General features: G+C 35.4%; 1 protein-coding gene across 1 annotated transcript in view; it reads right to left on the bottom strand.

Annotated features, from left to right (window-relative positions):
- Window positions 1–14,004: 14,004 nt before the first annotated feature.
- The window catches only part of LOC122753697 (pleckstrin homology domain interacting protein), a 181,192-nt gene continuing 173,287 nt past the window's right edge, over window positions 14,005–21,909 (bottom strand). Inside the window, 1 exon segment of the mRNA XM_044001307.1 lies at window positions 14,005–19,659. Coding sequence (XP_043857242.1) covers window positions 19,004–19,659 — 656 coding nt within the window. The 3' untranslated portion in view covers window positions 14,005–19,003.

Genomic DNA, 21,909 nt, shown 5'->3' on the forward strand with positions numbered 1-21,909 from the left:
TATCTTCAACGTTCTTCTAATTATCCCCCAAATATATCCCTAACCAAACATACATATTTAAATACCAGTATTATTTGTGATGTTGCATGGCAGTAAGCCATGAAACACTGAAGTTGAACATCACCCAGAGGGCAGAGGAGAGTCACATGGTAGATGTGAGCAGGCTACAACATTTTTTTAAAAAGGAATTATGGAGAAATATTATAAAAGATGTTATCCAGAAATTGCAGAGATGACAGATTGAATTCACGGTCAGAGTAAGGTATAATTGATAGATATTCTTCAGGCTCCATTAGTATCTTTATGATGTCAACAGAACTTAAGAAAGATCCCCAGCAGATTGGATAGATCTCCTTTGACAAACATGACAAGACATGAACATCAATAACAGTATGAATGGGTAGGGATCTGCGTTTGAAGGTAATACCTACATTGATGAGATCACAGATTTATTTTGAGTATACTTTGTATTTACTTATATCTATGGACTTGTTGGATCTCCTCAGTAGAATATAAGTTTCTCAAGGACAGAGTTTATTCTGTTTTCATATATTTTGTACCTTGTTGTGCCTTGAACATACGAGGCACTTGATAATTTTTTTAAAAAATTGAATAACAGGGGCAGCTAGATGGCACAGTGGTTAAAGCACCAGCCGTGGATTCAGGAGTACCTGAGTTCAAATCTGGCCTCAGACACTTGACACTTACTAACTGTGTGACCCTGGGCAAGTCACTTAACCCCCATTGCCTGAACAAAACAAAAAACAAAAACAAAATTGAATAACATATAAAGTGAGTTTATATGTTGAGGGCAAAAGGTCGTACAAGGGACTTTACATTTAGTCAGGATGACTGGCAATGACTAGGGAAGCGGTCGATGACCTTGGGGTTTTCCATGTCTAACCAAACTCTAAGTGCTCCATGGCACCTGCTTCAGCTGCCTTTGTGGCCATTGGAACAAATTGGTTTTATCTGCCCATTGTGCTGGGGGAAGTCTTCACACGGGGTAGATAACCTTCTAACTCACCAGTGGTTTTGAGAGCCCTTGGTTACCCTCAAACTGGTTTAGCCCATCTGCTGAAACAGTTTACCTAGGTGTGGCTGCTCTGTCAGCTACAGCTTTTTGGAGCCACAAGTGATAGTTGAGTGAATCAGAAGGACACGAAAGGTGGAAAACAGTCCTGAAAAGGGCTTAGAAGCCCTCGCACCAGAGCTCCTAACTTCACAATAACCAAGGGAAGTGGATGATATTAATATTACTATTTTATAGATTAAGAAATGGGGGCAGCTAGGTAGCACTTTGGATAAAGCACTGGCCTTGGATTCAGGAGGACCTGAGTTTAAATCCAGTCTCAGACACTTGACACTTAACTAGCTGTGTGACCCTGGGCAAGTCACTTAACCCTCATTGCCCTGCAAAAAAAAAAAAAAGAAAAGAAAAGGAAAAAGAAATGAAGGCAGATAGAGTTAAAATGATTTGCCCAGGGGTGGCTAGGTGGCGCAGTGGATAAAGCACTGGCCCTGGAGTCAGGAGTACCTGAGTTCAAATACGGCCTCAGACACTTAACACTTACTAGCTGTGTGACCCTGGGCAAGTCACTTAACCCCAATTGCCTCACTAAAAAAAAAAAAAAAAAAAAAAAAAAGATTTGCCCAAAGTCACATAGCAAGTATCTGTAGCTAGACTTGAACTCTACCTCATAATTTAGCTGATTTCTAAGGAAGATAGGAATTCCAAATGAAAGATGGCAAAGGAATTCCAGTAATGGAGGGAAGCTTATGCAAAAGCACAAAGGCAGGGGCAGCTAGGTGGCACAGTGGATAGAGCACCGGCCCTGGAGTCAGGAGTACCTGAGTTCAGATCCAGCCTCAGACACTTAACACTTACTAGCTGTGTGACCCTGGGCAAGTCACTTAACCCCAATTGCCTCACTTTAAAAATAAAAAAAAGCACAAAGGCAGAAGATGGAATAACCTGTATGAGAAAAGCAAGTGGGCCATTTTGGCTGGGCAGCAGAGTGCATGAGGGGGAGTGATGTGGATTCAAGCTGGAAATATTGGAGCCAAATTGGGAAGGGTTTTAAGTGCCAGGCATGAAAGTTTGTTTTTGACAAAGAGAGTCACTGGAGCTTCTTGAGACATGATTAGTCTAAGTAAGTGACTAAAGGTAGAAAAAGACTATAGAATATGATGTTGTTCAGTTGTCTGGTCATGTCCAATTCTTCATGATTCCATGGATATGTATGGGGGTTTCCTTGGCAAAGATACTGGAGGGGTTTGCCCCTTCCTTCTTCTATGTATCCCCATTTTACAGATGAGAAGCTGAGGCAAATATGGGTTAAATGACTTGCCTAAGGTCACACAGCCAGTAAGTGATTTGAACTCAGGTCTTCCTGACTCCAGGCCTGGTGCTCTATCTATTGCACCACCTAGCTATCCATATTGCTATCCATTAAAGAGTAGCTGGAATCTATAGTCAAGCCAAGGAGGCCAGTTTTTCTATCTATCAGAGATATCATTCCCTGCCCTTTCCAAGTAAGCACTGTCCAGTAACAAAGGGGCTAACCCAGCCCCATCTGGAAGCCTCTCTCAAGCAGCTGCCTAGCCCAGCCCAGTAGCCGCAGAAGTTAATGAGGAGTGAGTACTCTACTGAGCGACTGACTTGCCAGATCCTGTCTAGCAAGCAATAGTGTAGACCGAGGAGTAATAGTGATAATAAATAAATGAATAATAATAATAATTATAACTAGGCAGCTACCATTTACATGGCACCTACTATGTGCTAGGCACTGTGCTAAGTGCTTTACAAATATTGTTTCATGTGATCTTCACAACGACCACCCTGAGAAATAGGTGCTATTATTATCCTCATTTTGTAGATAAGGAAACTGAGTTAAACAGAAGGTTAAGTGACTTGCACAGGGTCATATAGATAATAAGTATCTGAGGTGGGATTTAAACTCAGGTCTTCCTGACTTCAGGCCCAGCATTGAATCTAGTCCACCACCTAACTGCCTCTATTTCGGTTTTTGTTGTCGTTGTTGTTGTTGTTGTTGTTTTGTTTTGTTTTGTTTTTAGTGAGGCAATTGGGGTTAAGTGACTTGCCCAGGGTCACACAGCTAGTAAGTGTTAAGTGTCTGAGGCCAGATTTGAACTCAGGTACTCCTGACTCCAGGGCCAGTGCTCTATCCACTTCGCCATCTAGCTGCCCCAATTGTGTTTGTTTGTTTTGCAGGGCAATTGGGGTTAACTGACTTGCCCAAGGTCACACAGCTAGTAAGTGTCAAGTGTCTGAGGCCGGATTTGAACTCAGGAACTCCTGAGTCCAGGGCCGGTGCTTTATCCACTGCACCACCCAGCCACCCCCCAATTGTGTTTTAATTTAAGAACTTCACCATAGTGATAACACACCAGTAACACAGAATAACCACCAAGTGACCAACTCAACTCAAATCAGCAACATATTGGTCCATCCTGCCAAGACAGTACACATTGGGAGGTGCAAACCCAGGTGATCCACCGGTGCTGTGGAGGCTGAATGTCACTGTGCCCTGTGAAGTACCAGTCTAGCTAAAACAGAGGAGCAACTCATAGTGAGGGTCCAAAGAGAGGAAGGAATCAAGGTCCAGAGTTAGAATTTGCCTTAGTCATAAGTCTTCTCTCTGCCATTATACTTAAAGTTCATGTCCGTTCTTCTCCCCTTGTAGTTTCTGGGTATATTTATGGGAGATTGAAGTTTGTGAGCCAGATTTTATGAGGATATTCGCCTACAGGGTTACCCCTAGAATCCTAGGAGTAGTAGCAGTCATTGACACCTCTTAGGATCCAACATGTTAATAGTGTGAATTGGGCAAGTGACACCAGAAAGGGCATTATGTTTGTATATTTCTTATAGACAAGGTGTCTTCAAAGTCTTATTGCAATGTTTAGCTATTAAACTTGAAATTTCACTAAGACTTTTGAGATACCCTGTATATTTATGGATGAACTCTATAGGTTGTACATTTAACTGTATGTCATAATGCATACAATACATGCCAGAGTCGAAAATGAGAAGAGCAGGGGTCTCAAGTCATGTGCAAGAGACAAAGTTGAATCACAGAGTGCTCGGTATATGTATATATATATATATATATATATATATATATACATATATATATATATATATACATATATATATATATATATATATATATATATATATATATATACACACACACACACACACACACACACACACATATATACACAGAGAGAGAAAATGCAGCTGGTCAGTGTATCTATGCCAGTGGAAAAACTTAAACAATATAACATTAGAATTTTTACAATGATTAATACAGGAACTAAATATTCTTTACAGGGAATGGCTAGTTCAACCGAAACACATTGTTAGTGCATTCTATTTAATTTATATGTTTGTTTATGTGTAACTTGGCTCCAGCCTTAGAGTCACACTGCTGATCTTCCAGCTGGTGACTCTGAAGTTTTTTGCTCAAGTACAGTAATCATAGGGGCAACTAGGTGGCGCAGTGGATAAAGCACTAGCCCTGGATTCAGGAGGACCTGAGTTCAAATCCGACCTCAGATACTTGACACTAGCTGTGTGACCTTGGGCAAGTCACTTAACCCTCATTGCCCCACAATAAATAATTAAATAAATAAATAAAATTTAAAATGAAGTACAGTAATCATGCTATATTTTTTAACCCATTCCAATTTAGCCCCCACATATATGCATTTTTAATCCACTTTGTTTTCCTTGTTTGAGTGGTTAAGACAAAAATTTTTTGAATAATTATGGCTCTCATCCAAAAGGCTCTACAATGTTCCAGAGCTTGATGCAATCATGATATTATCTAGATAGGAATATCTGGATAACCTGTGTAGTTTGAAAAGGTAATCCTTTTTCCACTTTAGAATCTGAGATGGACCCTTCTGAAACCTACTTTTGCCCAATTGGAACAGTGGACCTCTTGCCTCCGTCTGCCAGAATCCAAGGCAAGTAAGAGGAGGTATCTTGTTAAAAGAAAGCCTTTAAGATTACATTTTGATTTACTGAGTCAATGATTATCTTTAAATACTAATTTTAAAAATAAGCACCATGGAATCTTGTGTTTTCTACATTTTTCTTTTTGTGAGCAATTGGGGTTAAGTGACTTGCCCAGGGTCACACAGCTAGTAAGTGTCAAGTGTCTGAGGCTGGATTTGAACTCAGGTCCTTCCGAATCCAGGGCCGGTGCTCTGCCCACTGCGCCACCTAGCTGCCCCTTCTTTTTTTAATAGTATTTTTTTCCAACCACATGCAAAGACAGTTTTCAACATTCATTTTTTTAAGATTTTGAGTTCCAAATTTTTCTCCTTCCTTCCCTTTCCTCCCTGCTTCTGAAGCCAGCAAGCAATCTGATACATTATAATCATGTTAAACACATTTCCACATAAGTCATGTTGTGAGAGCAGAATCAGAACAAAAGAGAAAAAACACAAGGAAAAGGAAACAAAAAAACCCCACAAGGGCAGCTAGGTGGCTCAGTGGATAGAGCACTGGCCCCGGATTCAGGAGTTCCTGAGTTCAAATCCAGCCTCAGACACTTGACACTTACTAGCTATGTGACCTTGGGGAAGTCACTTAACCCTCACTGCCCCGCCAAAAAAAAAAAGAAAAAAGAAAAAACCCACAAAAGTGAAAATAGCATGCTTCAATCTGCTTTCAGACTCCATAGTTCTTTTGCTGGATGTAGAGAGCATTTTCCATCATGACTCTTTTGGCATTGTCTTGGATCATTGTATTGCTAAGAAAAGCTGAGTCTTTCACAGTTGATCATCACACAATGTTGTTGATGTGCTGTGTACAATGCTGTGTAGAATGTTCACCTGGTTCTGCTCATTTCACTCAGCATCAATTCATGTAAGTCTTTCCAGGATTTTCTGAAATACTCCTGCTCATCATTTCTTACAACACAATAGTATTTCTATTACATTCATATACCACAACTTGTTGAGTTATTCCCCAATTGATAGGCATCTGTTCAATTTCCAATTCTTTTCCAACACAAAAAGAGCAGCTATAAATATTTTTCTAAATGTGGATCCTTTCCCCTTTTTATGATGTCTTTGGGTTATAGAACTAATAGTAGTATTGCTAGGTCAAAGGGTAGGCACAGTTTTATAGCCTCTTGGGCATGGTTCCAAATTGCTCTCCAGAATGGTTGGATCAGTTCACAACTCTACCAACAATGCAGTAGTGTTCTAATTTTCCCACACCTCCAACATTTATCATTTTTTTGTCACATTAGTCAATTGGATAGGTGTGAGGTGGGACCTCAGAGTAATTTTAATTTCCATTTCTCTAATCAGTAGTGATTGAGAACATTTTTTCATATGGATGTATATAGCTTTAATTTCTTCATCTGAAAACAGCCTATTCATATCCTTTGACCATTTCTCAGTTGGGGTGTTTTACATTTTTCAGTCAATTGTATGATGGTAAAGATGTGGTCCACAGTGAAATTTAGCAGAAGTCTGCCTCCATAGTAATACTTTCCACAAAGATTTCCTGTATATGAGTAAAGAATATTGGGGGCAGCTAGGTGGTGCAGTGAATAAAGCACCAGCCTTGGATTTAAGAGGACCTGAGTTTGAATCTGGCCTCAGACACTTTACACCTACTAGCTGTGTGTCCTTGGGTAAGTCACTTTACCCTTATTGCCCCACCCTCCCTCCCCCCAAAATAAATAATAACAAAGAATGTTATCATAAAGACTTTATATAGATGGAAAAGTAGGAATACAAGTTTATGGTACTGGTTGCCTTTTGGCAGCTGGGAATATTAGTGAAGTCTGAGATTTTCCCCATGTCTTTCTTCCCCTATTTCATATACACTACTGATTCCCTCAGAATTATGTCATATCTCAGAAAGATCTCCTCTATGTATACTTAGCTTAATCCAACTTCCTAATTTTGGTCTTTTATTCTCTCTATATGCACATCTGTTTCTATAATGCCTAAGTATGGTGGCTCTTGCAAAAAAACAAACAAACCTTGTTTTTGTTTTCTAAAAATATCTGCAGATATTTTCCATTTTTTTGGTTTCTTATTCTCTTACTGTTTTCATCCTTAAATATCTTCAAGATGACTTTGATAAATTGGGTCTCTTATAAAGCTTTCCTTAAGCAGGTTTTGTATTCCAAAACTCCTCTCTTTGTTTTATGGGTAATGCCCTTCATGGTCTTCCACTATACTTCTTAATGATGTTTTTGTTTGTTTTAATTTTTGTAAAGATTTTTTTTTGTCCTAAATTAACAAATACCAAATAACATGGACATTTCTGCAGATATAGTATGACGAAGAAGACCATCCATAAATCTACAGTTGTCTTATGCATAGCTTGTTTTTCTTTTAAGTATATAGTAAGTTTAATTGATAGCTTACAAAACTGTCCCATTTATTCTTTCCGGTTTTTTTTTCTCTCTCCCTCTCTCCTCTCTCTCCCTCCCCCCCCCCTTTGTCCTTCTGCCTCTCCCTCTTTTATCTCTGTCTCAATGACCCTTTTTTGCTTTTTTATGGGAGGCTACTTTATTTCTTTCTCTCTCTTCCCTTTCATCTTACCTATGGGGTTGGGGGGGAGGAGGGAGGAAGAAGGAAAACAAAGCCCTGTTAACAAATCTCAGAGTCAATTTACATTGGCCATTTCCGAAAATGTATGTGTTAATTTTCCTTCGTCTTTTTTTTTTTTAAGATACTTTTTTTGAGGGGAGGGGAGTGGGGCAATATGTGACTTGCCAAGGGTCACACAGCTAGTAAGTGTCAATTGTCTGAGGCTGGATTTGAACTCGGGTCCTCCTGAATCCAGGGCTAGTGCTTTATCCAGTGTGCCAACTAGCTGCCCCCTAATTTTCCTTCTTGAAATTACATCACCTCTCTTTCAAGAGGTGAAACAAGGTTGCCACAGCCTTCCACATCACTTCTCTGGAATCATAATTGGTCATCACATTGCTCAGAGTTTTATGGTTCTTTTTCTTTTTAATCTTTTTTTTTTTTTGGTTTGGTTTTTGTCTTTTGTGGGGCAATGGGGGTTAAGTGACTTGCCCAGGGTCACACAGCTAGTAAGTGTCAAGTGTCTGAGGCTGGATTTGAACTCAGGTCCTCCTGAATCCAGAGCCCGTGGTGCTTTATCCACTGTGCCACCTAACTGCCCCCTCTTTTTAATCTTACTATACACATTTTTCTCCTAGTTCTGTTCACTTAAAAAACTACATTGGTTCATTGAGGTCTTTCCAGTTTTCTTTGAAACTGTCAATTTTATCATTACTTATGGCCCAACAATATTATAAATTATAAATTGCATTAAAATACCATAACTTGTTTATGTCTTCAAAAATGGACAGCCCCAGCCTGCTAGTTTCTAATTGTTAGGCTCCACAGAAAGAGCTGCTACATATATCTCTATACATTTAGAGAAAACCCCCAAGCATAGAGAGGCCCAAGTGTTGGGAAAAACCTGTCCTTTGGCTTAAAGGGAGGCAAAATATGACATTTCCAGCCTCTCTCCAATCCCCACTCCTCCATGCCCAGCCATCCTTTTCCAAGTGAAACATTCCTTCCTTCCAGGAGGGGAAGCATGAAGTTGGGGTCAGAGGCTGTTCTGCTTTCCTAAGAGGAGATTACAGGCCAGGAGTTTATCTCTCTGCTCCCTTAAATATTTATAACCTAGGGAATATGATCCAGGGGTTCAATCTAACTTTAGATCCCTTACTCATTATTGAGGGAAAGTGAAACCCCAAGCTTTATAGCCAAGGCTTGACCCCCTTCTCCACTTAATACTAATTCCACAATGAACACAGAGTATAGCAAAGAAACCCATTTATCCCAATTGTAGCAAAAAAAGAAATCAGAGAAAATATTTAAATAAATTAAAGAGTTAGAGGGTCAAAGAATAAATCAAAGAAGTGATGATTTCATTAAAGATAATGACAATAAGACAGCATACACTCAGATCAGTCCTTAGGAAAATTTCTATCTTTAAACGCTTAAAAAAAAACAAAACGGGGAAAAGAACAGATCAATGAATTGGAAATGCAAACAAAATACTAGGGAAAAAATTTTGAAGCCCTGAACATCAAAGTAGATATCTGAAAATAAAGAACAGATTTGCAAAATTGGAAACAAAAACATTGAATTGATAAATAAATCTGGCTTTTTTTTTTTAAATCAGTCATTAGGTGATTTGATTATACTGTAAATTCATGCATTCTTACATAACTACAATGGGTTAAATCATTAAAAAATTAATCTAAATGCCAGAAATAAACACTTGATCTGTATACATCTAAACACTGAAAGTATGCAAGGTTACTACATTTTAGCACATGCAATTATAGAGAAAAGGTAAATAGAAGAGTCATTACCGTAGGGTGATATGCAGTATATTAAGAGGTCTGAATTTGAGGTCAGTAAAGAGTTAAATTCCTATCTGTCTTAGGCAGTACTAGCTATGTAATGGGCAATTCCCTTTACCTCTCTGGGTCACTATTTGTAAAATGAGGGGATTGAACTTTATGGCTTCAAAGATTTCATTCGGTTCTCAATCTATGATCTCCAACTCCACAAGTACTTTTTCTAGTTTAAGTATTATATAATCCAGTAATCTCTTTGTAAATGTGTTAGATTTAGAACTCCAGTCCCTTTGCTATATATAAATGACCAAGGAGTCCCCAGTTTAGGATGATAATCCTTCTCTACTAGCTGTAAATGAAACTTACTTAGTTATATATATCACATCAATAATATAGTCAAATAAATAAAGTCTACACTGTGACTCAACATCAACCTTGATATATTTTGGGCAAGAAAAATGGTAAGTTAACTAACTAGTAAGTTGAAGTACTTAAATATTGCAAATGCCAAATATGCCAAATATAGCAGTATCATAGTAAAAATGTAGAACACAAAGACTTTAAAGAAATTCAGTGGTTGTGGTGATGGAAGGGAACAGTTTGTTACAAAACATTCTGCTCATCTTTTTGGCTCATCTATCAGCAGCTATTCAAAATGTTCTTTTTTATCCTTTGAAATCAGTGAGCTCTTTCTAAAAGAACAGTTAATAGACTGGAAAGTGCCAGCAGGTAACCTGGACCAATAATTTCTCTGCCCATTTCTTTATTTACCTAATGATAGAAATTGAGCAGGGACTGATAAGGAAACTGTGAAAATGAGTAAGATCATAGTTGTGAAGTAATAACAACAACTGACATTTAGATAGCTCTTTATTCTCTCACACAGTCAAGTAGTATTTATTAAACTCTTTGCTAAGCTCTGGGGGTACAAAAAAGGGAAGGATGTTTCTGCTCTCAAGAAGCTCACAGTCTAAGACACACACACATGATCTCACCTGATCATCACAACAACTCAGTGAGAGGCTGCCTATAGTAAAGGGCCATGTAACCATGGGCATGTCCTTTATTTAACCTGTCAGTGCCCCAGGAGGCTTTCTAAGATCATGTATTGGCAATCTTCATTGTCCAGAATTTTCACACTGAAGTCAAAAGATTCAGACCCAAAACAACAAAAACACAAATCCTGTGAAGTATCACTAATGGTGCAAACGCAAAAACAAAATTTAAAACCTATGCTTAGTTCTCAAATGCTCATTGCTTTATATTAAACTTGTTTTACAAATATAATTTTCTTTAAAATGGAAATGTGGATAATTTATGAAGGCTTTAACCACTTATCAGCCTGAACCATTTCTAGGAAGATAGCAACAAAAACATCTTTAGACATCTTCACTATTTCATTATTCATATAATTTTACAATAGTTATTTGCTATTATGCAGGGTGGGCCAAAAGTCATGAAGGGGTTTCAATATTTAATAACTCTTTTATTTTGTTATTAATTTATAATACCATAGCATTATACAGTATATATAGGAAGTGAATTCACATTGTGTGAAAAATCAAATTTTATAAATGGTGGAAAACCAAAGGAAAATAATTTTCAAGAAGGTATTAAAACATCGTGACTTTTGGGCCACCTTGTATAACTTTAAGTTTCACAAAGTGCCTTATCTTACTTGATCCTAACAACAGCTCTGCGAGGCAGGCACTATTTTCCCATTTTACAAATGAGGAAACCAAGGCCCACAAAAGCACTCAGGGTCACATAGTTCATAAGTATATGAGGTGGGATCCAAACTCAGTTACCCTGACGCTAAATACCATTATCCACTGTTACACAAATTCTACAAAACAAAAAACTTCCCTCCCCTGCCCCCATATTGTGTACTTTATACTTTTCCAAAATGACCCTCCTAATGGATAGCTTTGACCATGCCAAAAAAACTTTTGAGTGTTGCCCTCAGGCTAAAATACAAACTCTTCAGGGTGCCATATCTTTCTAGCCTTATTTCACAACACTCGTGTTGCATTCTAATTTCAATCAAATCAAGTTACTAGCTACAACCTAATTTTGTTCTATACTCTCCCATCTCCACGCATTTGTACAGGCACAGAAGTTGGGCATGCCACATTTCAGCCTATTGAAATCCTTTTTTCCTAACCCAGTCATGCCTAGTGCCTCCTCCGAACCAAGCTTTCACTATTTCTGCTGGCTGAATCTCTTCCTTCCCCTCCCCCCAAATGTCCCATTTATAACTAAGAGGAGAGCCATCAATTATATTGCACAAGAACACTTCTTACTGCTAGTTGTCTATACCAATGAAATCGGTTTGGGTTGAAAATACATACTAAAAAAAGGGTTCCTGAAGGACAAACACATTTTTCATCTTTGAATCCCATTTGACTGTGCCTTACATGTTAAATGCTTAATATATATCTTAAAGTGAGTAGTGCTCTAAGGCCTCCCTCCATTGTAAATGGGGAATGGAAAGGGAAAGAATTCATATTTTGGAGAAAAATTCCTTTAATAATAAACATTGCTTTGAAATTTATTTTCCCTTTAGTGACAGATTTTTGAAAGCACATTAAGTTGTTAGAATGCCCTTATTTTCAGTTTCTGGATAATATAAATATATCATTTAAAATTATAAACACATATCATTATAATATATACATAGTAAGAAGTTTTAGTTGAGTTTTCAGAGATCATTTACCACAACCCTCCTACTTTAGAAGTGAGGAAAATAAGACCCAGAAGAGGGGAAGTATTGATTATTCAAGTTGGAAAATTTGGATTTCAAAAGGTTTTGACTCCAATCTAGTGTTCTTCCTACTATGACAAAAATTCCTTTATTAAATGTTGTTTTGCAAAAATAGTTGAGTCTTTACTCCTCAGCCTACCAATTAAAGCACACTAAACATCTGATTCTCTATTTCCTGTCTCTGGGCCTTTGCAAAGGTTGTTCTCCATCCCTGGAATTTACTCCTTTCCTCACTTTTCTCCTTAGTATTTTTAATTCCCTTTAAGGGTCAACTCATGTAGTGTCTCCTAAGGGAAGCCTTTCCTCAGAACTTTAGTATCTAGTGTATTCAGTGCTCAAATTATCATATACATATGCCCCATGTTATTAGAACGTTAACTTCTTGAAAATAGGTTTTATTTATTTTTTTGAATCTGGTAACAATTTTATTATTATTTTTTAATGCCAAAAAGAACCATGTACCACTAGAGATGTTTCCTAGATCTTTGAAATCTGGGTTGGGACAAAACAAGTAAAAGACACAATTACTTTTTTTTTTTCAAAGACATTACATTCTTTGTTTTTTTTCCAAACTTAAATAGTATTTTATCTTTTTCCAGTTACATGTAAAGATAGTTTTCAATATTCGTTTTTATAAGATCTTGAGTTCCAAATTTTTCTCCCTCTCCTTTCCCTCCCCCCTCCCCAAGACAGCAAGCAACCCGATATAGGTTATATATGTACAATCACATTAAACATATTTCCTTATTAGTCATGTTGTGAAAGAACCAGAACAAAAGAGAAAAACCTCAAAAAAAGAAAAAAAAAAAGAAAAAAGTAGAAACACTATGGTTCAATCTGCATTCAGATTCCAGTTCTTTCATCTGGATGTGGAGAGCATTTTCCATCATGAGTCCTTTGGAATTGTCTTAGATCATTGTATTGCTGATAAGAGCTAGTCTATCACAGCTGATCATCACAAAATGTTGCTGTTACCATGCAGTGTTCTCCTAGTTCTGCTCACTTCACTCTGCATCAGTTGACTTAAGTCTTTCCAGGGTTTTCTGAAATCTGCCTGCTTATCATTTCTTACAACACAATAGTATTCCACTACATTGATATACCACAACTTGTTTAGTCATTCCCCAATTGATGGACATACCCTCAAATTCCAATTCTTTGCTACCACAAAAATAGCAGCAATGAATATTTTCATACATGTGGGTCCTTTTCCCTTTTTTATGATCTCTTTGGGATATACACCTTGTAGTGGTATTGCTAGGTCAAAGGGTATGCAGTTTTTTTTCCCCCTTTTCTTTTTGTGTGGCAATGAGGGTTAAGTGACTTGCCCAGGGTCACACAGGTAGTAAGTGTCAGGTGTCTGAGGTCGGATTTGAACTGAGGTCCTCCTGAATCCAGGGATGTTGCTTTTTCCACTGTGCCAAATAGGTTTTATTTAAAATTTTTTTCTTTCTTTGCACCCTCATCAACTGGCATAGTGCTCTTTCACAAACTAAAAGATTAATGTTTATAGGATTGAAGTGTAGGTCTTACCAGGTAATTTAATGTACATAGGAAATTTACTCTTTAGTAGCACACAGTGTATTGTAGACTTTAATTTCAGATTCACAGAAAAAGCACGACAACAATTTGTGATGTAAATCTGACCACTAGGTCTAAATAAGTTTATCTGCATTCCTGGAAATTCTCATTAAATAGAAATATTTACTTTAACACTGAATGCATGGGACTTCTCCCACAGAATTAAAATTAAACCTAAAACAGACTTTGAGATTAAACCATTATGGTATATGGAAAGGTTTATGATAGAAGGGCAATTAAGTAGAAAGAAGAGGCACTACTAAATAGTTTAGAAAAACAAGTTTTCTATTTATTTAAAAATAGGTTTGTAGTTACTACATTGCAGTGACAGGAATTCTTACACATACATTCTAGTTTGTATAAAAGGATTCAAAGAATTATGCATCAAAACTAACATAGAAAGTGTCCACATAACAGTAAAGAAAGGTCCAATCAGTATGTACAAAAAGAAAGGGCACTGTTATCCTGTTGTGATACTGCAGGTTATAATAACATGATGCTCCAGGTTTCTGGAAGAAAAAAACTGGATAAAGCTAAATAATTATCTTGGTTTGAAACTGTATGGTATTTATTACATACAACAGATTTAACATTGTATTCTGTACAAAATAAGTGTATTTTAAATCTGAAAATGTGTCAGTTTCAAAATTAACCCTCTAGGTCACTTTCTTAAAATTGAGCTACATTCTACACATGTCTAAATATCTTAAGAGACAGGATTCATATTTTTCTAAAAGATCTTTAGTAAGATCCCTGTCTTGGTTTGCAGTTTTAATATGGTCCAAAAATGTAACTTTTATTTGTCTCATACTCTACAGCATACCATACCGGTAAATCAACATGCACAACCTTACACAGAACATAGCATGTATGTGCACGTGCCTTATATGCATGTATACGAGGTGGACATTGATATACCATTCAAAACCTAACCTCTTAGTTCTTTAAATGTAGAAATTCATTGTATAATATCACCACCCACCGTCATGTATTTGGTTTGTGCCATATAAGGTTAATTTCCTGATGTATTTATCTGCATCAAAAATAATTACAAGTAGAGCTATCAAAACCAAACCCCAAAACTATATAGCTCAGACCATTTTCAACTCTTCTATTTTTATTGCAGTGTGTACAAGTTTATCTCTGGAGCTCCAAAACTGGTACTTGTAGCCTTCAGATTTTCTTTTTTTATAATAAGCAAAATTTACTTTCTTCACTGGGAGTGCTTAAGAGTATTTAGTATAGTTAGCAGTTAATAATTGTTCTCATAGCAAATGAAAGATTACAGAATTTAAATGACCTGAAAATTAAGCCAAAACCAAAAAAACCCACAAATTTTGAATATTTTAAAAACAAAACCAAAAGTTTCAGATAAGGAAATAAAAATGCAAATTTGTAATATTGGTAGAAATAATGTTCAGATTTGGGGCAATTCCTAGAGCACAAAGTCCTTTCCTTGCTACAATGTGCATAAATATTGGAATACATAGAGAAACTAAGCAGAAAATGCATAGCCCTTTAATCAATTGAGTATCTCAGTCCCCCCAACTAATCATAAAAAACTGCAAGGTAATATGAAAAATATAAAACATAAATTAATAATTAAACATTAAATTTCAATAGGTAGTAAACAGAAAATAAGACAGTTTCCAGCTGAAGTCTGAGCGGGTATGAGCAAAGTATACGTCATGGAATGTTAGAATTGAAGCAACTGCAAAGAGCTTGGATGTACTAATTTAGTCTACATATGACAATTGTTTAATTGCTGACATCCAACAAGCTAAAATTGGTACTTGAATACATTTGTACAGTAACAGTGTATTGACTGGCCTACTGCACCATACAGACAAGTGACAGTTCTAGAATTTTACATACATGCGGAATGAGGGTCCTTTTGTCAGTCAATAATATATCTTACATAATTCATTTACTAGTAATACTAAATTCAGTCAATCCCATCTTTTAAGTATGCCAAAACCCAATCCCAAATCATACAAATAAAAATGTATACAAATATTCCATACAGTCATTGAAATCACACTTAGAGAGGAAGACAATTTGTAAAGATATAACTACTTGTCATAATATAATGACAACCAAACATTATTCTTTTCAGTTGCAGTGAAACTGGATACTTAAATCAGTGGAAATAATTATAATAAACTCTGGCCTCAGTTCATACTTACAGACAGAAAATAGTCTAAAACCACAATATTAGAGCTCAGTAATTTTAGATTAATGAAGTTACAAATCTACTGTACCAGGGTTATGAGGCCATAATTAGATTTAATGTTTAAATTGCTTATTTGCAACATTTATGTGTTTTGTTTAAAAAAAATCACTTTGGGACAAATTTTTGTGAGTTATGTTTTAGGTAACTGAAAATACAGATGGCTTTTATACATTACATGCATGTAACAAGTCATAGTTTATGAAAATTATTCCAACAAATGAGATTGTATTATTGCTCATGTAGAACAACTGGGGAGTGTGTGTGAGTGTGTGTAAGTGCACAAAGAGTTGGTATCAATGTCTCAGGACATTTTACTAAACAGAAAACACACAAAAGAAGGTGAGGACTTAAATCTTTTGAACTAAATGTTTGTAACATAGTGAAGTTAAATTATAAAAATATAAAATTTAAATATATCTTGTATTACTAATAAACATTTAAAAGTGTTTCAATGAAAAAGAACCTGACCCAAATAATTCATGATTCATTAAGAAACCAGTGTCTATTAGTTACTAGTAAAACTGTAAGCTTAAGGTCATAAATATACAGTGTTTGCAGAACAGAAAAAATATGTGCTGCAGGTAAGACCTTAAATACTCATTTCTTTGCTCAAGAGTTAGAATCATCCCACACACTGTACTAGAAGTGTTATACTCTTCAAGATGGTATATGGGTCCTTTTTGTGAATTCATAGCTTCATACTGTACACACCATAAAAATATATATGTATTTTTGTATATATTTTTACAGAAGATGAATTCTTAGATGAATGCTATTGTTTTTAACACAATGCAGATAACATCAGGAAATTACATATCTGATATTGATTGCCTTCAAAAGCAATGAGATCTTTTAAATTAATCATTGTTAAAGGTCAAACACACACTTTATTACTTTTAATGGTATAACTGAAAGACTGCATTTTACTGTACAACCAAGCAAGCCTTCCACCTTCTGCATTATGAATGGTTTAGCTACTGAACTTTAACCAAATAGTTAAATAACTGTTAGAAAAAATAAATATACAAAGAAACCTGCAAAGTTTTCAAATTTAGTTTTTTCCCCAAAATGTAAAATCGTAGCAACCCAGTTAAAATTTGGAAAATGGTTTACTTAACTTTAGGTGAGGATTTTTGCACAAATCTAAGTACAATCTTAACCTAAAAAGTCCAAATGCATCAACTATTATTTTTCTTTATAACAATTAAATGATAGCTAATATTCAACATTACCAGAATGTATAAGATTTCTATGCAATTTAATTTGGCAACATTCAATTTAAAGACCTTTATTCTTCTACAGCTGGGTATGAAAATACATTGTTTCCTAATCCCATTTCAAAAATGTAGTATCTGAAAATTTTGGTTACATTTTTGTACCATACCAGTCCTCAGAAAATACTACATCCTTTAAATTTTTCTTGTAATGGACAACATTTTTTGAACAACAGAAATGGTATTTTAAGTTGGTTTTTAAGGTATAAAATAACTAAATGTACCATAAACAAATAAATAACTGCTTTCCTTTTCCATAGCAGTACATATAGCAATACATTCCCCTAAGTCATATAGTTATCATTTACAATAGACAACTTAATTTTACTAAAGATGCAAAAAAAAAAAATAGAATACAAGGCACAATCATTAAATGGAATTTTTCTTTAGGGTGTATATTGACTTCTATCAGCGTGATAAGGATACCGTAAAAAGTGCAGAAAAAACACAATGTGCAATGAGACCACTGTATAAAACATGATTGCATAAAAAGTGATTTGGCCTATTTTAACCTTTATAATTGAAAATAACCAATCTTCCCCTTAAAATTAAACTATAAAGAATGACATTTTGAAATTATTTTTATTCTAGTGCTAGTTAAAAAATCCTGAAAAGAATTTTACCTGGGTAATATTGTATATGTATGTGTTTGTATATATATTTTTATATATCCATCTATTGATATATACACATACACACAGACACATTTCTTTGTAAGTCATTTTAGTCTAGTAAATGTCTATAAAGTTGTAGAAATATTCATCCAGATCAAGTAAACAGCAAATCCTCTAGCTTTCCTGTAATTTCCTTGAATCCTTTAACCACTTAAATATTTTGTCTAAAACATCTCTGTCAAAGGACTCCCACCAGTGCATTATTTTTAAGTACCAAAAGGATAAATCTTAGCACAGTTTTACGTAACTTGCTATTTAGTGTAATATACAGCCTTTTCCATTGTTGAAAATTGTATGCTGTACAGAGAGTCAAAAACAGGCTTTCCACTGCACTGATGCTGTCTTTGGCACAATAAACAGAGATTTAGTGATTGATACAAGAATCAAGGTCTGAAAAATTAGACACCAGTCAAACTTTTTCCAATGTGGATATATTTTTTTTTTTACAAGAACATTTTTTTTTCTAGGTTTGGCAGAAATGGGATAAAGCAAAAAAGCCTGTTCTAAGGTTTTGTAGATAAACTTTCCATCATTACTGAAATTAAAGATTAGCAAAGTTTGGTAATTTTATGTGTATCTTAACTGGAAACACAATTCTTATTTTACTGCCACTCTGCAACATTCTGTCTTCCTAGGAGACAAGACTTCTATAATCAATAAAAATGTACCTTGCTTGGTCAAAAATAAACATACATTGTAGCATGAAAAGTTCTGTCACTAGGAATATGATGCACCTCCCACAGTGCAAGCAGATCTTTTTCTTCCATAAATAAACCAGGAATTGCTCTAACATCTTTCATTGCTCCCCTTTCCCCTCTGAACTGTGAATAAAATGACTGTTGAAATGTATAACCTATTTGAGGGCAATAAATAGCAAACATTTAAAATATATATTTCTTTAAAGAAGTGTTCTTTTTTTCTTCTCTTTTCTCTTTTTTCTTTTTTTTTCTTTTTTTTTTTTGGCTAATTCTTTCAAATTATAACATTCTCTAATCCATAATAGCAGCAAGGAAGAAGCTGTGGTTCTACTTATTCCTTAACTGTACCTGCTTTATATCATTTAAAGTAAAATGTTTTGGTACATGTTACCAACCAATTAAATTAGCTTTTGCTTTTTCAGTCAACTTTCGGACTCGTCCTCTGCTAGATGTTCCAAAAGTCAAAGAGGTGTCTTCAAATAATAGCTGCCTTTGTTCTTCTTCAGAGTCATCTTCATTGTAAAATGCTGTCCTTCGACCCTGGTTTCTAGTTCTCATGTGGGGCTCAGAGCCCTTAAGTTCCTCAGACCCTTCATCCTCATCCATAGGTTCATCTGTCTTTTTTCTACTACTTCTTCTTAGCATCTTAACACTTGTAGGAACCATAAGGTCTGAATCTGGCTTCTGTGCCTTTGTCTTTCTTTTGGGCTTTCTGCCCCCACGGCCCTTTTTTTGTAACAAATCTTCTTTTACAACATTAGTTTCAGAAAGAAAATTGCACGCTGAAGAAGCTGCCGTTACTTCATCATTAATCACATCTCTGATGGTTTGTACTACATTTTGCTCTGAATTTTCCTGGTTCAAACACTGTAGTTTTTTGGGCTTTCTGCCTCTTTTTTTGTGTACAACTTCATTGCTGCTTATATTCACTTCTACCTTAGGTTTCCTTCCAGGGCCTCTCTTTACAACAAGTTTTGATGGCTGACCTCCATGCCCATTTACTTGAATGCTTCCTGATGCCAAAGCATTGTTCTTGCAATCTGCTAAAAGAGCACAATGATAGAACATTATTACAGGATACAGAAAAGATCAACTCGCACTTTTGTCAGCTGTCATAATATATAATAAACTCATTTTTTACTTCTTTCAAATAATAAACATATAGGCTTCCCAAAGATATTTATTATTGTTATTACTGCCATAGAAAAAAAAGTGAAGTCACAAGACATTAATATAACTTATCTAAAACCACACAGCAAGTTAGCAACAGAGGTGAAACTAAGAAATTAGATTTCCTGACTGATAGCCCCATTTTTTTCATATCTCCATACTGGATTCAGTTCACTTTTATACACTGGCTGCCACTATACTCTCATTAATAACCAAATGGAGGTTTGAGGTAAGACCATGTGTATTACTATGTCAATGTTCTCTTAGACTGTTCCATAAATTACTATATGTTGACAATGGACTTTCTCTACAAAACCCCTTTCATGAAGGATCTACAAAAACACTACTGCTAAAATAGTAAAATAATTTGGTTAACAATTCTGCAGGGAAATGACAGCAGTTTTAACACTACTAATATAATAAATAAATAAATAACAACAGAGTGGAATGCAGGTTAAAAAGAATATTCTCCAAAAAGTACATGTAGGGATGAAAACAATATAGATAAATGGTGATTTTGTATAGCATAGAGAAGTCCCTATCTCTTAATAAAACCCGACAGTCCTTTTTCTTAACAGTTCAGTGATTTCAAGTAAATTCTTTCACTTATTTTGGTAATATACCTGTGCAACAGTTCAGAATAGAGTATACAACAAAGGTAAAAATCTTGTAATAAATTCCATATCTGACTCAATTATCCTGGCATAAAGGTACTCTTAACCTGAATACAGTGCTAGAATCCATATTTAGTTTGTAGGATTTGGACATAAAACACAACACAATAGCCAGTTCTCCAGTGTAGAAGGAAATGTTCTTAATGTGTCACAGGAAAGAGGAAGATATGCGACTCAAAAACTATTTCTTACCCATATGTTCCCTCCAGCTATTGATTTTTGTGTTTAATTTTGACAGGTGGTTAATGAAGTTTTTATTGGCCATTTGCTAAGGCAGAAATTTCCTTAATATACAGAATACTTCTTTATAAATGAAGTGCTCACCTCCATTAAGCTTCTTTTTTCCCTTCTCACACACCATCAATGAAAATTCCCTTCTCAAATTTCTTAGAGCACTTTGTATTTCTCCTTTGCATGAATCTGACTTTTCATGTTATGAAGTCGTTGGTGTACTTGTACATTATGCCATAGGCTCCTTAAGAAAATGGCTTGTATTGTATATTATGTATAACATAGCATGTGTTAGGCACTTAATAAATGTCTCTTGAATGGAAATAGTGTTCACAATAATACAATTTAACCCAAAGCTCTACTTAAAAGAGAAACAGACTACTTAAGTGATTTTCTTCAAGGCCACACATAGTTTAAGACCTATAATTAATACTCTCATTTTCTGACTTCAAATCTAGGGCACTAGCTATGGTTTGGGGTTGACAGAGAGGCTCTTCATATTCCTAGATGGAACTCTGAACACATTTTCCTATGAAACATTGTTATACATAGGGGTTATACTAGAACTGTAATGGAAATATATTATAGGTTAAATTGTGAGGGCTGAACTGGGAATCAAGCTATTACATTTAACTATTTTTTGGGGAAAATGTATTCAAAATTCCCAACTGCCAAGTATAAAACATGTAGAATACAATCTATTTTTAAGTTGGAAGCAAACTATAATATCAAATTAAAGAACTAATTATTTACTAATTAATATACTTCAGACAACTGGCTAACTTTACTGGAGCAGTGGTTTGATTACACCATTTCCAAATTGAAAATTAAATGTGCTAGGGCTACAGAGTTAGTTATGTTATATTAGTGCTAGAGTCATTAATATTTAAATAAGCAGATATCATTTCAGAGTTTAGAATTTTAGAAGTGGGAAGCAAATGAGAAGAAATACAGGTCAAACAAAGGATTTAACTATTGGAAAGGTGAGACTAATATAGACAAGGAATGAAAGAAGAAAGCAGGTAGAGAACACATAAATAACTTAGGATATATTTATTGAACTTGTGAAGTCAATTTTAACATGTTCAGTATGTTTTACCAACCACCTTACTGAATTTCCCTTGAATAAAGTTTCTGTAAATAAAGCCTGGAGCTTGGAAACACATCCTTTAACTTCAAAAGAAATCTGCCAATTCTTTCAACAGAGAAAGGAAATAC

This window comes from Dromiciops gliroides, chromosome 4 (genome assembly GCF_019393635.1).
Source record: "Dromiciops gliroides isolate mDroGli1 chromosome 4, mDroGli1.pri, whole genome shotgun sequence".
Classification (NCBI taxonomy): Eukaryota; Metazoa; Chordata; class Mammalia; order Microbiotheria; family Microbiotheriidae; genus Dromiciops; species Dromiciops gliroides.